The sequence below is a fragment of the Labrus mixtus genome, chromosome 19 (genome assembly GCF_963584025.1).
Source record: "Labrus mixtus chromosome 19, fLabMix1.1, whole genome shotgun sequence".
Classification (NCBI taxonomy): domain Eukaryota; kingdom Metazoa; phylum Chordata; class Actinopteri; order Labriformes; family Labridae; genus Labrus; species Labrus mixtus.
In genome coordinates, this window is record NC_083630.1 from 7449418 (window position 1) to 7464216 (window position 14799).

The 14799-nt window shown below is 42.6% G+C and overlaps 1 protein-coding gene across 3 annotated transcripts; it reads left to right on the forward strand.

Moving 5' to 3' along the window:
* The first annotated feature begins 202 nt into the window (after window positions 1–202).
* On the forward strand, window positions 203–14191 carry pabpn1 (poly(A) binding protein, nuclear 1). 3 transcript variants are annotated; one of them, XM_061064387.1, is made up of 7 exons: window positions 203–652; window positions 3912–4020; window positions 5345–5412; window positions 6423–6529; window positions 6870–6957; window positions 8362–8513; window positions 13423–14191. In XM_061064387.1, exons 1-7 carry the CDS (start codon window positions 518–520, stop codon window positions 13616–13618), a joined length of 855 nt encoding a protein of 284 aa, XP_060920370.1. In that variant the 5' UTR covers window positions 203–517; the 3' UTR covers window positions 13619–14191. The 3 variants fall into 3 exon arrangements, with proteins under 3 accessions (XP_060920370.1, XP_060920372.1, XP_060920373.1); XM_061064389.1 differs by lacking the exon at window positions 13423–14191 and adding an exon at window positions 12293–12868 and having other exon boundaries at window positions 205–652; XM_061064390.1 differs by lacking the exon at window positions 203–652 and adding an exon at window positions 944–1068.
* The last annotated feature ends 608 nt before the right edge of the window (window positions 14192–14799 follow it).

Sequence of the window (14799 nt, forward strand, 5' to 3'; positions counted from 1 at the left end):
GCATTGCCGGTCTACTTACGACTGACAGAGATGATCGACAGATATTTTACCCAGTTAGTGGTAAACTTACTTTTCGGAACCGGAAATTCATGTGCGATTGTCCAATAGGAACGAGGCAGACGCCAAAGAGGTTGTCTCGAATCATCCGCTGACCAATAGGATTGAGAGTTTTCCGCCTGCAGTGTTCCATGACTCCGCCCCCGGCTTCCATTTCTGAACTGATGGACGCTGCCGCTCTCGCGTAGTCCTCGCCTATTTTATATACACATTTAAGTAAGTAAACTAGGTTGTCCGTCGTAAATTAGGACTTTTTTTGTAAAAGAAGAGACAGAATAGAAGTACTCGACAGTCGTGGAATGCTGTTTGACAAGTGGCTGTTACTGTAGGTAGCATTTAATCTACATTTTAACTTTACTAAGCGGCGTTTTTTCTTTCCGCCGCCCCGCTCACGCTGCCCCCCTTGTGTGTGAGTACGGGCCTGAGCCACGAGGTGAGTCGGTACAGTAGGATCAGGGCGATGGCGGAGTTCGGTAACGGACTGGCGGAGGAATCCCTACTAGATTCTGACCCCGGACATCCTGAGCTGGAAGACCCGGGTGTCGGTGACGAAGAACCGGGATTAGAAGAGGGAGAGGCCGCAATTGAAGACCCGGTAAGTGAAGGTTATTGTTTAAGATGATGCCCCCCCATGAGTACCACTACAAACACCTACAACAGATCGGATATGTCGGCGAACTCTGGCAACCAATTTGGCGTGTTTTTTTTCTTACAAATCTTGGGTCACATGTCGTTTTCGTTGCTGCTATCTTCAGGTTCTATGTTAACCGCCATTGTGGTTCACGCAGTGCAGTAGAAAAGGGTGGTGACATGCGAAGCGTCGGCCGCCATCTTGGCGCAACAGCGGCCAGTTTCTCTGCGCCAGGGAGCAGCACGAGCCGGTGGGGGGGGGAGTGGGGGCAACAAAAAAAATGCTAGACGGAGATGTAGGAGACAGTAAGGGGCGAGGGTAGGACAGGCCGCCGCCATTAGCCACAGAGTCTACCTGCTAAAGAAGGCGACCTGCTTACGGTAATGTTACCTCTTCTACTCATTAAGTGTACAGCACGCAGCTGCTGCCTTTGAAGCGCCGGTGTGTGAACATGCAAATGACCAAGCGCCAGCAGGCTAACATTAGCTTATTCCAAGCCACAGCATCATGTGCTGCACTTTAAATGATCAGTGAACCTCAATAGTCGCTAGATACATTGCTTTGAGGTGCCATTGTCTCGCTGGTCTGATTTGTGACAGTGCTATAAAGAAACTCCGACATGCTATCACACTAGCCCAATTCAACAGAGCAATGCTGGAGATGACACCTGCCATATTTAATTGTCATTCATTTTGGACATCGGTTGGTCTCACCTATCCGTGGTAGTAAATACGAGCATATCCTGTATTAAAAGGCGTTTGTCGACCAACTTGAATTTCTACATGCATTCACATAACAGCATGTTCGCTGGTAATGTCTTTGCAGCATGTCCAGGTGGGATTTGTTCTAACAGTGACTGCCTGCCGGGTGGTGAGAGTGTGAAAGCAGGAGGTTGCGGTATTTAAGGGGCTGGGTTCGCATCCTTCAGTGTTTTGCTAGGACAAGGATAAGGAGAGAAGGGAGGGGTGTGAAAGAGCTTGCCTTGAATATGCGACAAAAGATGGGAGCTCCAGCATGTCACTGTCGGGTTGATTGTTTTAATAATCTACCAGCGTGGGTGACTTAAAGCATGCAGCTTCATTATACACAAGTAAAAGGTTAAAATCATCATCATTATCATGACGTGCAGCATGTCACTGTGCAGTTTAGCCCAGTGATTTGGTGATAAGACCTAATTGAATATGGCCTGTCAGTGTCAATGTACCCAGCTGCACAAAGAGCCTTTGCATTAAAAAAAACCTGTCAGCATAAGCATCAGCCCTGGATAGAGCTGGAAAGATTCCCACTGTGCTGCAGTGCACCACTGTCAGGAGGGTCTGCTCCCGATGAGGACACGGACATCGCTGTGTTCACCATAAGAATGTTTAATTTTTGATTGTTTGATGGCTTCTTGTTTTTATTTCCAAACCTCAGACCTGATCATCAGCTCAAACAGATTTCCAATTTCTCAAAGTGCTCTTGCTTAGATTCCCTTTTGAGGTACAGCAAACTAATACGATTATTGACTGGTTTACTAGTTGTTTATTTCAATGTCAGGTGACAAAATAGTGAATGTAAATGGTAAACAGCTAGAACCAGAGCCCAAGCATGGAGTCTCAACAGTCAGAGTTTATTTTGTTTTGAAGGTATGGATGGTTATATGTGTGGATTTTAATCTAATGAATCATGTGAATGGCAATGCAAAAAACAAAATCATTTGAAATTCATTGTTCCTATAGTCATGCTTGTTATCTCCTGAGCCCTTTTCTTCAAATGAAGTTAACGTACTAATTTTCACATGCTGTTTTCAGACTTGTATGATCTGTTTTATTGTTGACCATCTTATTTGTTTTTTTAAGAGCAATGTAGCTGTTGATTTAAATTGTTTTATGAAATAACTGTGCTCTTATGAGAAGACCAAAATGAATAGTATTGAAACTAATCATTCAACAAATATCTCTTAAACATATGATTGAATTGAATAATTTAAATAAATTAGTTCTGCTGTATGTTTAAAAAGAAAAAAAGTATTTAACTTAAAACATAACTTATGCGGTTTTCACGTAATGCACTCCTGAAAATATCTAGATCATGTCAGGAGGACTGCTCCGGATATTCTCCTGACCTGGCTGTTCACATATGCACCTCAAAGCGGGAGTCTATCCCTGTCAGACAGGAGGGGGGGCGGGGGGGTCTCCTGGGTTAAGACGTGACGTAAAAAAATAACAATGTGGAAGTAGCGGACAAAACAACACAGTCCACTACACGATGCAATAATGAGAATGTTTGCCTTTATATCAATGCTACGTGTGGTTAGACAATATCACAATGTGAAAAAAAGAGTGGAGAACAACATACTGACCAACAGAAAACTTAATGCAGCCGTTAAATTTTGATATGGGGATTGTAGCGGTCGCATGCATACAGTCTATGCAGACGTGTTTTTTCTGCAAAAAGAGTGAGCTGATTTTAGAAAGCAGCAGGATATAATCAGGAGAATTTACCTCGAGCAATTGGGAGAGGGTGTTTGACATTTTTATCCTCTGACAGGTACACAGTGCATAGACTGTTTGCACGTCATTAAACAGCTGCATTGTGTTCTGTGTTTATCAGTATGTTCTTCTCCATCAAAGCAGTAGCATTGCTATAAGGCAAATATTCTAATTATGGCGCCATATCATTTTTTGTAACCTCTTGCCTCAGGAGACCCCCCCCCCCCTCCTGTTTGACAGGGAAAGCCTCATGCTGTGAGGTGCATATGTGAACATCCAGGTTGGGAGAATTTCATGAGCTGAAATGTGAAAATGCAAATGTGAAAACGGCTCTATTTACAGCATCCCTGCAAAAATCAAGTTTTAATCAAATCTGATGAATGGGGTCGTCTGTTGGAAAAGGAGCCTCAGATACCTTCCCTGATTTGTTCCCAAAGCCCACAATCCCCCTGCTAAATTCAGGCTCCCGTTAAAAGGCCTTTTCATGCCATTTTTGAAGAATTAAAGGTGAATCTGGCATGGAGCTTTGATTTCTTGCAGAGACCCGTTGATTTTATTTGAGGTTGCGTTGTGGCTCTGCCATCACTTACAGGTTCAGCATCTCCTTATTATTGTTCTGTTGTAGTTGAGCTGCAGATGGGTGCCATTGGGGTGTTAAAGGTGAAATTTGGTCATGATTACATTTTCATGGCTAAAATTTAGCATATGAATGACTGACGGCTCTAAATTATAAATTTGTGTCTATGTTGTAGGAACTGGAGGCGATAAAAGCTCGGGTGAGAGAGATGGAGGAAGAGGCAGAGAAGCTGAAGGAGCTACAGAACGAGGTGGAGAAACAGATGAATCTCAGCCCCCCACCAGGTATTTGTTTGTTTTGAAAGCAGGATCTCTGTCTTGTCTGTCCACATTTCCCTGATCCATTCTCTGGCAAATGATCAACAACAGCGACCTCTACTCTAAATAATCGAAATGTATGTTATATTATTTCAATGGTTACTAAAGAGTGACGTTTAATGCATAGACATTTTCAGAAACAGCCGACGTGTCCTGACTTAATCCTTGTGCTAGTGTGCCAAGTTTAGAAAGTTGCTTTCAAATGTATTCATAAAAATAAATGTTAGTCTGTAGTTTGGGCATTGATTAATGTAATAAAACTGCTTAATTAAACTGCTTTGAATGGAGCTGGTATCTAAGTATTACACATAATGAAATATGGCTGCTGTTGCTCAGTGGTAGAGTCAGATGTTGAAGACTCTATCCCCAGGTCCTGCAGGCACACGTCAGAGTGTTGTATGTTTGAAGACGCACTTTTAATACCTATTTTTTCCATCTTAAAAGTTGGCTGTGTCATATACACAGGTGCAACTAATTTACCTTATAAAATGCTGACCAGCATTCACCATCACACACTACACGCAACCTGTACTGATTTAAAAACCCATCCCCATTCATTGCACGCTGTACTGGGAAAGACAACGACACAGACCAGTCTGGCTGTCCAACTTTTTTTTACATCTTTTCTCCCTCAAGAGGTCATAATCATGCATGTACAGAAAACAGTAGTATATTGTTCTGTAAATAAACCTTGTCGAGGGCTCTTTCGATTGACAGAGTCCTATATTAAAGCTAAAGAGTGACCAGCGGTGTCGGGCAGAGAGCTTGCAAGCTAGGGGTCTGTGCTTCACAACTTTCACTGCAGGCTGAAGGTCGAATACCATTCTGTAGGAGTGCAAACTGAACAATGTGAAAACAGACCAAACTAAAAGAGCGACACAGCTGCACAGAAACTGCACGTTGTAGACCTCGCCGAGCACAATAGAAATCGACAGGAAGACAGTTTCAACTTTTTTCTGTCTCTGAGAGACCTTCAAAAACGGAGTGCGTCTTCTATACTGGTGCGACTTATATTCTGCCATACCTCTGCCATCATTATGTGAATGTGATGTGAACATGTGACCTGTGTAGTAAGAAGACTAGAAAAGCGCTATACAAGCTCAAGTCAATTTACCTTTTACTATCTGTATGGCAAATCAAGAAACTTTAATGTGGCCATCACTATACTACACCATGAGTTTAGAGATACACGGCATATTGATTGACAAATGACAGCAAACAATATTCTGAATTAATATTCCTAAAGAGTCTGTTGCTCATTTTGTGTTTTCCTTCCTCTCTTGCTGTGCAGTCGGCCCCGTCATCATGTCCATCGAGGAAAAGATGGAGGCAGATGGCCGGTCGATTTACGTTGGAAATGTGAGTTCCTGTCTCTTTGTTGGATCAGACTGTCTTGTATCGTGTTACAACTTTATGATCAAATTCTCTTAAAAAAAGTTTAACCACCATACCACAAGCTTAAAATGCAACAAATACTCTCCGATTGGAGATGTTAAGACGTCGAGCTTCAAGAGGTTACATCCAGAGATGCACCGATTGCAATATCTCTGGCCGATTTTAGAGTTCTTTCCTGCTTCGACCTTGGGATATCTCATTTGGCTGATTCTATTTCTCTGAAGCACTATAATCGACAGCAAAAAAAAAAGACTATCTCTATCTCTCACTCAGACAAATCTCCCCCAGAAAATTTAGTTTTAACCCCTTTTTTCTCGTATTCTTGTTTATATCAATGTCATAATTTGCGAGAGATAATTGGAGAGAGAGGTAGATAAGTAGAGGAGAGGAGGGGGGAGAAAGTACAGGGTCTTTTTCTAACCTCCAGTGTTTGGCTTGCTCACCTCTGCTGATGAGCACCTCAGGTCCACACTGCCGACATGTTAGCTTGTGTGTGTGGCTTGTTTGAAACAGCTTGTGAGTGAGTCTGAGTTCTCCTCTGCTATAGTCAGGACAGGCCGGTCACCAGATCACGGCCTAACAGACTCACCAGATGACCTTCAGTAACCTCCAGTGACATCTTAAAACAAAAAGGCATGGAAAAAGAAAAGCCATAAATTGCTGGATGGGAATTAACAGAAATTAATAAAATACATTTTTTTACATTCAAAGTGTTCTCGGGATGGATGGGATGTGTTCTCTGTTCTAAGTGGCTGTAGTTTGTCTAACTTGATGAAACAACTATCACAAATGCATGTAGTTTAGGAAGTAGGTGTAGTTACACCTAAATGTAAACTCTTGGTTATATTTCTGCTGTTATGATTTTGTTATGCCCTCGCCCTGCTCTGCGCTCTGCATATTTCCCTGCTCTTTGTCTTTTGCCGATCACATGCCAGAACTCTGTTGGTGCCTCAACTTCTCCCCCCTTTTTTCAGGTGGACTACGGTGCAACGGCAGAAGAGCTAGAGGCTCATTTTCATGGCTGCGGCTCAGTAAATAGAGTTACCATCCTATGTGACAAATACACAGGGCATCCCAAAGGGTAATAAACAAACAATATACTGTACCTTTTCACTGTGCAGGTCGCATCACTGGAGCAGTGGTTATCATTTTCTGTTGCAAATATACCACGGCCACACTGCAATATTAATGTTTCTTTTGCATCTGTTGCTGTCAGCCTTTAATCTTCTGTATGAAGGTCACTTTGAATACCACCAGAAATAGCTCTGAACTTTGTTCAAAGCTATTTTTAGGGGATTAACTTCACTTCACCTCCTGGTTTCTGTGATAGCCATTAAATACAGTTTTATGCCAACATATCAAGTCAGTGGTATTGCATGTCTAGCTGAAGTTGAGTGCTCTTCTTGTATGTTGTTCTCCAGGTTTGCCTACATAGAGTTTGCAGACAAAGAGTCTGTAAGGACAGCCATGGCTTTGGACGAGTCCCTTTTTAGAGGAAGGCAGATAAAGGTAAAGAAATCTGATGTCTGCTTTCTAAGTTTGGAGATTTTCTGTTCATCTGAAAAATGTTATATTGGAGGAGAGGCTCCTTAAGACCTACTTAAAGACCTGAGACCAGGCTCAGAACCCACATCAATAGTTTTAATGTAGCGCCAAATCCTAAAAGTTATCTCGGGACACTTTACAAATAGAGCAGGCCTAGATTGTACTTTTTGTTAGAGTGTACACAAACACCCAACACAAGTCCACCATGAGCAGGCGCTTGGCAACAGTGGCAAGAGAAAAATATCCTTTTAAAGGCAGAAATGTTAAGCAGACCAGGCTGATGGTGAACACCCATGTGTCATTGCTGCATGAGCGGAGAGTGTGGGATAGAGGGCGATGCAGAAAAGGAGAGATGGATAGAGACAAACATAGCAACAACAACAGATAGTACTATTATTCATCTAATCAGACTCAATGTTTCAGTTTGCAAATTTCCGAGTTATACCATGGCGCCGGCCTCTTTTGTTTAACACTTAAATCAGGTATAATTTGAATAACTGATAAAGCAGAGAGAGACAGTAGCACAGATCATTCTGTTATATTGAGACATGGCATTGATTAAAAAGCTGCTAGAACTGCTTCCTTGAATTGAGATACAGTTGGCCTGACAGTGCAACTTACATGCATTTTTGTTAACTGGGGGGGTAGTCCGTTGATTAGAAATCAACTGTTAATAAATAATAATCCTATATAAGAGGACTCTGTTGAAAGACTTAAGTTATTTAGTTTCAAGGTCATATGCCAGAACAAGTTTGAGGTGTGGTTAAAATGGGGAGCAGGTTTGTGTTAACTTAAATGAAGCCAACAAAGACCAAACATAAACGCAGTACTGAGTATATCATAGTTATTACAATTACAAACTCTTGAGACTTCACATAGATCAGCTAATGGTTCAGCAGGGTGGTAATCAAACCCAGACAGTCAGGTAGCCGCTCACACCAAATTGACTAAGTAAAAGGAAATGGATTCAAATATGACAAAGAGTTAAAGAGTTGCCTCTTGTTCTCCAACATGAACTGGGTCGTTTCTGCTACATCTTACACTAGATGGGTATATATATTATATTTTCCCAAAAAACTAATGAGTCCCTTTAGGGTCCTGGAACAAATAACTATGGTCCTTAACATTTCAGGGTTTTTTTATGTAGGGCCTGTGTAGCCCCCTAGGTGGAAGGTGCATGGGCTTCCTTGTGCTTACAGAAATATGAGCGTAATATTTTCCCTTCACTGTAAGTCGAGGTTTACTTTCCAAAAAGGTTGCTTTCAAGAAAATCCCCAAAGTCTCAGATCTACATGGTGTTTTTGTATGGGGGAGCCACAGGATTGGCTGTTAATTTGTTACTTTCCACTTTTGAATCCTGTTTCTCAGGTGGGCGCTAAGAGAACAAACCGACCAGGCATTAGCACCACAGACCGCGGCTTCCCACGGGCTCGGTTCCGGTCACGGGGAGGAAGCTTTTCATCACGCGCACGCTACTACAGTGGCTACACACCACCCAGAGGCAGAGGACGGGCCTTCAGGTGAGCTGACGCCGAGGCGCCTCATTTATACTCTGTGGGAGAGCACCTGCATGCACTGCACCTTACACTCCCAGGACAGGACGAGACAGACTATTAAGAGCAGCCAGAATAAGCTCCCTGTGTTGACTGATTCTAAAGAATTGCAACAGCTATTGATAAGAAATGACTCCTTAGCACATTTTAATGTTGGCTGTCATGGTCACCAGCTGTTTGGGGTCAAAACAGCCCTCTTTGTATTTCACCCAGACTGGAACAGAACATTCAGTAATCATTTCCTCTACATATGAACTCGACGTGATAGGAAATTGGAGGGTAATCAGGAAGGAAATCTAGAACTTGCCTTTAATATTATCGCTAGACTTTGAGCAATGATTATAGCTACATGCCTGTATGAGATTTTTTATTATAGTGTAAAGGAGTGGATATACTGAGCAGAAAAAAACAAATTCATTCTTGTCTGGGTGATGTAGAGAAGGACCAGAGAAGCAGTCTGAGCATCGTCAGTGGACAATAGTTCTTTGCTCTTTCTTTGCTTGATCTGAATTTTGTTGACGGAGTAGAAAAACCTCAGCCATATATGGTATTGGTGCCAATTACAGGCCACAAATAACATTTCAAAATAGTATTATGGAGGACAGTGTGTACAAGATTGTGATAGAAACTAAATGGAGGCCATCAGACCGAGTGCACATCAGTGTGTGCTTCCCAGACTTCACATACAGCATCATTTAATTGAAATGCTAAGGTCTTTGGCATCAAGCGTTTAGGTGCAAACTATTTCTCCTGATAGAAGTCAGTACGGGCTGTTACCATCAGATTAATGATACGCTTCAGTCTGCTGCAACACTGTGGCAGCTTTTTGTGATGCACAATCATCAGTGTGTCCAGAGCTATGGCAACTTGAAATCCTGGTGGTGCTTGTGGTGTAATTTAAATATTTAATCAACCCCTTAAGCACTAGGTTTGGTCTGCAATGACTGTTATCCATGGTGAACACAGACACAATCTGGTGATGATTGATTTAATGTGCAGAGGGACTCTGGTGGCTTTCTGCTGAGTGTTTACTTGGGTTTCTTCACTTTTTGCAGTGGAGTCCTGTGGGTCTTTAATATAAACCACATTTTGTAAACGTAGTGTTTAAGATGTGAGAATACTTGGCAATCACTCAATAAAGCAAGAACAGTTTGGATACATGAGAATTGAAAGTAATCAATAGAACAAATTTGAAAGAATGATTAAGAGGACCTTTGTGTATCCTTGTTAGCAGAGATGTCAAGATGATAAAGCGTCTCAGTGAGATCGCCATAGAAGCCCCACAGAGCTCTCTGCCAGACCCACCTTTTTTTTTCTTTTTTTTTTAGAGATTAAGAAAGGGAGCGTGTGCCAAACATGTTGATCCAGCATGCCAACTTCCCCATACATGATACAGAGAGATTCTGATAGGAGCATCTGGAACTCCAGGCTTTGGCTGTGTCTCAATACTTAATATTGAACCAAGATCATGTGCCTGAAGATGACGCAGCAGTTATTTGGGAGTTAGTATAAAACCTTCATTTAGAGGTCTTTCAGAGGCCAAGTACCTTTTGGAAATTCATTTTGAGTCAAGTTTATCTCGTGTGCTCGTGGATTTATTATTGCCCTTGCTCTTGTCTCAAAAAATTGTGCGACGAATTCCATTTCAATGAGGCTGCGTTTAAATAATCACGGCAAAGAGTTACACGACTCCTTACTCCTTTTTGTGAGAAAGTGTCTGCAGCTCAAGGTCAGAATCTCTCTAATCACTCTGTGTACTTACCCCAGCCACTCCCACACATACCAAGAAACCCTAACCCTGCCAGTTTGGCCCAGGCTGCAGGACAAGGCACTCAAAGAGTTGTGGTGTATATCTGTGTAATCAAGTCAGCAGAAGCTGAAAGCACTGATATAAATAGGTAGTTTTATAATCTGAAAAATTGAAAGCATTTTACTGAGGTATGACATTCTGTGTGCTTTATTGAACTAGAACAGTTCTGGCTTTCAGGAGTGGAAGGTGGATGAAACTAAGAAAAACCATCCGATAAAGCAGAAAAGCCAAAAATGTACATAGACATGCTGATTCGGGCTAAGAAAAGACACTAATAACTGTGTTTTATTGATTGGCATCAGACATAGTGAAGCTGGCAGTTTCAAGGTCATGACATTTTTTTTGTTGCCAACTGTGATATCTGCACTCAGAATCATAGAAAAGCTCATGTGATAACTACATAGTGTACATTTCCTTTGTTCACATGTGATAGTTGCCCATTAAGAGTAGCATGCCAAGAAGCAGAGTTCCACTTGAGCTGGCCTCTTGTAGAGGAGAGCAGAAATGCTGTTTGGCTGCTACATCAGGAATTCATCACTTGTCTACTTAAGATCACGCATCAGTTGAACAGAATCAGGCTCGCATATAAAAGCCCAACACTTCCATTGATGCCTTGTCTCAGTTGTGGGAACACATCCATGGTGAAGAAAACCACATGCCAAGTTCAAAATCCTTGCACTGACCTACTTTTGTGCTTGTGAAGATTTTGCAGTTCTGGCTTTGGTCCTGCAATCACTGCCCTAACATATTTAAGTTTCATTCATTCTAGTGTTTCAAGTGTTAATTGGCTTCAGTTATAGCAATTAAGATTCATGAAGGCCAAAGCATGTGTTGTCTGCACAGGCTAAAGACATCCTTACACCAGGTCAGAAGTAGAAAACAACATTTACTTGAACTTATGAAATTGGCATCCAGCAGAGAAAAGTACTGTTATTGGTGTTACACTCATTAACAACATCATTCTTGTTATTCCCTTTAGTAAGCACAGTGCAGGAAAATATTCTGATGTCACCCAGTAAACACACACGTACTGTACTCGTGTGGAAGAGCCTCGGTTTAGGGTGTACCCTTGCATGTACATGAACCATTACACACAAAGCACACAGTACAACTCAGATTCACCTTTACAGCCTTCACTCCCAGAAACGAGGGTTCATTACTGCAGCCTGACCTCAGCATCTTGCCTAACGGCCTCTGGATGCAGTCCCAGTTTGACCTTCTTTTTTTTTTTGTTGCCACTGAATGATGTGTGTGATAAAGGTGAGAGGGCGTGTCAGGTTTGCTGTTGCTCGCTTCTGTGTATGTGTGAGGCAGTGTTTGAGTGTATAATAACCGAGTTTTGTTCCCCAAATTGTCAAATATGTGTGTGTATGTATGTGTAATGTGTCATGCTGGGGGTTTATGTTGGTGCTGTTTGTCCTCAAGGTCTTTCCCCACAGTGACCCCAGAGGCGCCTCTCGCACAGAGAGAGAGAGAGAGAGAGAGAGAGAAAGAGGGAGAGAGAGTGCCTTTGCCGTCCCCCTCACACACACCAAAACACTATTCTGATATCTGGAAATTAAACACTATCCTCTCTTGACTAAGCTGTAGTCTATTTTTTTCCAGATTGATTTGTTACAACACAACTTGTAAGATCAAAGGCACAATACCGATTAGATGGTATGTCTCTTTATTTGTGAACACTGTCCTCCACATTGTGTTATACATTCTGAAACCAATATTTCTATAAGAATATTCTTTCCCCTTCAGTTTACATCCTGGACTGAAATTCCAGCAGACCCTGTCTCTGCTCACAACCACACACAAACACACACACACACACGCACACACACACACACACACACACGTATTATATTATATCACACCAGGAAATTGGTGTCCGTCTTCTTAAGCCAACAAGAAAAAAACTCACCCTCTTTTTCTCTCTCTTTTCCAGGGGCCGAGGGCGAACAACATCGTGGTATTCCCCTTACTAAACACCCCCTCCTTCCCAAACACCCCCTTACTATCAACCCTTTCCCCATCCCTGTTCCCATTTGGAAAAAAAAAGAAAAAAGAAAAAAACACAATGAAAATATGCCCTCCTTTCCCATCAATAAAAGAAGAGAATCCCAGAAGAGGGGAAAAAAAGACAAAAAAAGGAAAAAAAACAAAAAAAAAAACACTTCTCCTGGACAGAGAAACTGACTGGCCGCAGTGTGCGATTGTGTGTGAGCGTGCGTGTGCGGAGATTGATGCAGGCGCCCCCCTGGTAAGGTATACGTTGGCCATTGGGGAGTACTGTGGCAGATTTCTTTCTTTGTATTCTGTTGGTTTTTTAAGGGGTGGGAAGTTAAGAGAGAGGATGATGGTATCTCAGGCTGCAGATGTCTCCTTTGGTCTGGCTGTGACCTCCTGCTTTTTACACCATCACCATCACCAACACAGCCCACCCACTCACCCTCCACCACTACCAAAACAAGAAAAAAAAAATGTGTGGGGTAAACAGCAAGAAAAGAAAAAAAAAAGAAAAGGATACTGTATTCATTTTTTTATGTACCGTACATATGTGAAACTTCCACTAGTCAGAATATTTGTTGATGTGTTTTAAGTTTGTGCTTTGGAGTCTATCATTACCCCCAACCCCATCTGTGTTGAACGTTTTCTCCCCCCTCAACCTCCTACCCTGCCTGCATTTTATAACTCATCCCCCCCTCCCTCCCTCCTCTTTGGCTCATTACACCATGGATTGTGAATTTCTGTCTACTGTTCTCAAGGCAGTGGTGGACCTTCAGTATTCAGTGCGATTGTTTATGTTTAGATGTTTCTTTCCTCCTGAGTGGGGTTCCTCGTCTGCTGCTACCCCCCCACTGCTTGCCCACACCCTCTCAACTCCAACTCAGACATGGCCACAGCTCCTTTTGATTTCTTTGACAGGCATCGATGTTTTTATTTTATGCAACCCCGCATTCCCCAAACCCTTCTCCCCTCTCCCCTTCTGTGCTCCCTGTCTCCCGTCTCTCCCTCCCCCCCCCCTCCCCTCCCCTCTCCTCTCTTTGTATATTAGACCACTTCTTGTCGTTTCAGGTTTCAGGACCAGTGGAGGCTGACGACCCCTCCCCAGGTGGCGCAGGCCCCCCCCACTGTCTCCGCAGCGTCTCTCTCTCTCTCTGCTCCCGCTATGCACACTCACCCCATCCTGTCCGTGTGGGGGGGCGGGGGAGGGGGGCAGGGCGACCACAGGCCTGCCGCGGGGGGCATTTACTACAACAGCAAACGCTGATGATGCTTTTAGTTCCCTTCACACTTCAACTCACTCACACATGGTCGAGACACACACACACACACACACACACACACACACACACACACACACACACACACACACACACAGCACATGACACTGCAGTACAGGCAGCACTAAACAGGCAGCCAAATTCAACACGTTTTCTATACAGAGAGCTGAAGGCAGCATTGCTGAGTGGGAGGCAAGTTTGTGCAAGAGTGAGGAAGGCAGGACCAGAGACCAGTGTTTTGGGGGGGGGGGTGTACAGTGCGGACTTAAAGGCGCCCCCTTTCTCTGACTATGCGCAGTGCAGTCACGGCTTGTCTGAGGAAGGCTGATGAGCTTACAGCATTGATTAATTTAATAAACAGGAGTGTGCAGGAGCTGTTATTTTAGGGCTGGGGAAGTCAGTTGTGGGGTTTGTGTGGAGCCTTTTTCTTTTCTTTTCTTTTTTTTGAAAAGGGGGAGTGGGTTTGAAAAAAAAAAAAGTGTTTTCTTTTTTAATTTTTATTTTTAACCCATGAGTCTGTAATTAGGGAAAAAAAAATAAAGACATTGTGTAAAAATGAATGTTTGTGTGTTTTTTAAATTAATCTTTCTGTTTTCCTCTTTGGTCTAATTTATAGAGGAGTTATTTGTATCTGCATACTTTATACAGCCCTTACAAGAGTAATTATTTAAGACGTAAAGCTTTATCATCAAAGTAGTCGATCACAAAAAAAGAACATTGTCATAATGTAATAACTTCCTCGTGCAGAATCCATTGACACAGAAGGTAGAGAAAACTTTGAATATTGTAACAAAGGAAATCCTCCTGAGACAATGGTATACTCGACAATTGGTCCCAAATCCCTTGACTACACTGTAGGTTGGTACCCTGGGAGCTGGGATCGGCTCCAGCAGTGAAGATAATGAATGGATGTACACATAAGGTAGTTTTGAGACTATTTGGATGGGGAATCGTTCTTTATACTGGAGTCAGCTGTTTTTAGAGCACACATTACTTCTATTACTCTCAGCTCTGCTTTGTTCAGTGAAACTTAACCAGCTACATTAAATTCAGCTGTTAGTTTGATTTCTGCTTTTCCACCCTGTAACATCTTCTAGAAACTTGAGAGGGATGACATTTGCAGCATAATGAGTTTGACTTTTCCTGTATCTTCAGTTGTGACATGTTC

Bases quoted from the DNA above. Each gene is read 5' to 3' on its own strand.
- pabpn1 (XM_061064387.1), top strand. From the start codon at position 518: ATGGCGGAGTTCGGTAACGGACTGGCGGAGGAATCCCTACTAGATTCT. The intron at 6,530-6,869 runs GTAATAAACAAA...GTTGTTCTCCAG, and splicing joins TACACAGGGCATCCCAAAGG to GTTTGCCTACATAGAGTTTG. The intron at 6,958-8,361 runs GTAAAGAAATCT...CCTGTTTCTCAG, and splicing joins TTAGAGGAAGGCAGATAAAG to GTGGGCGCTAAGAGAACAAA.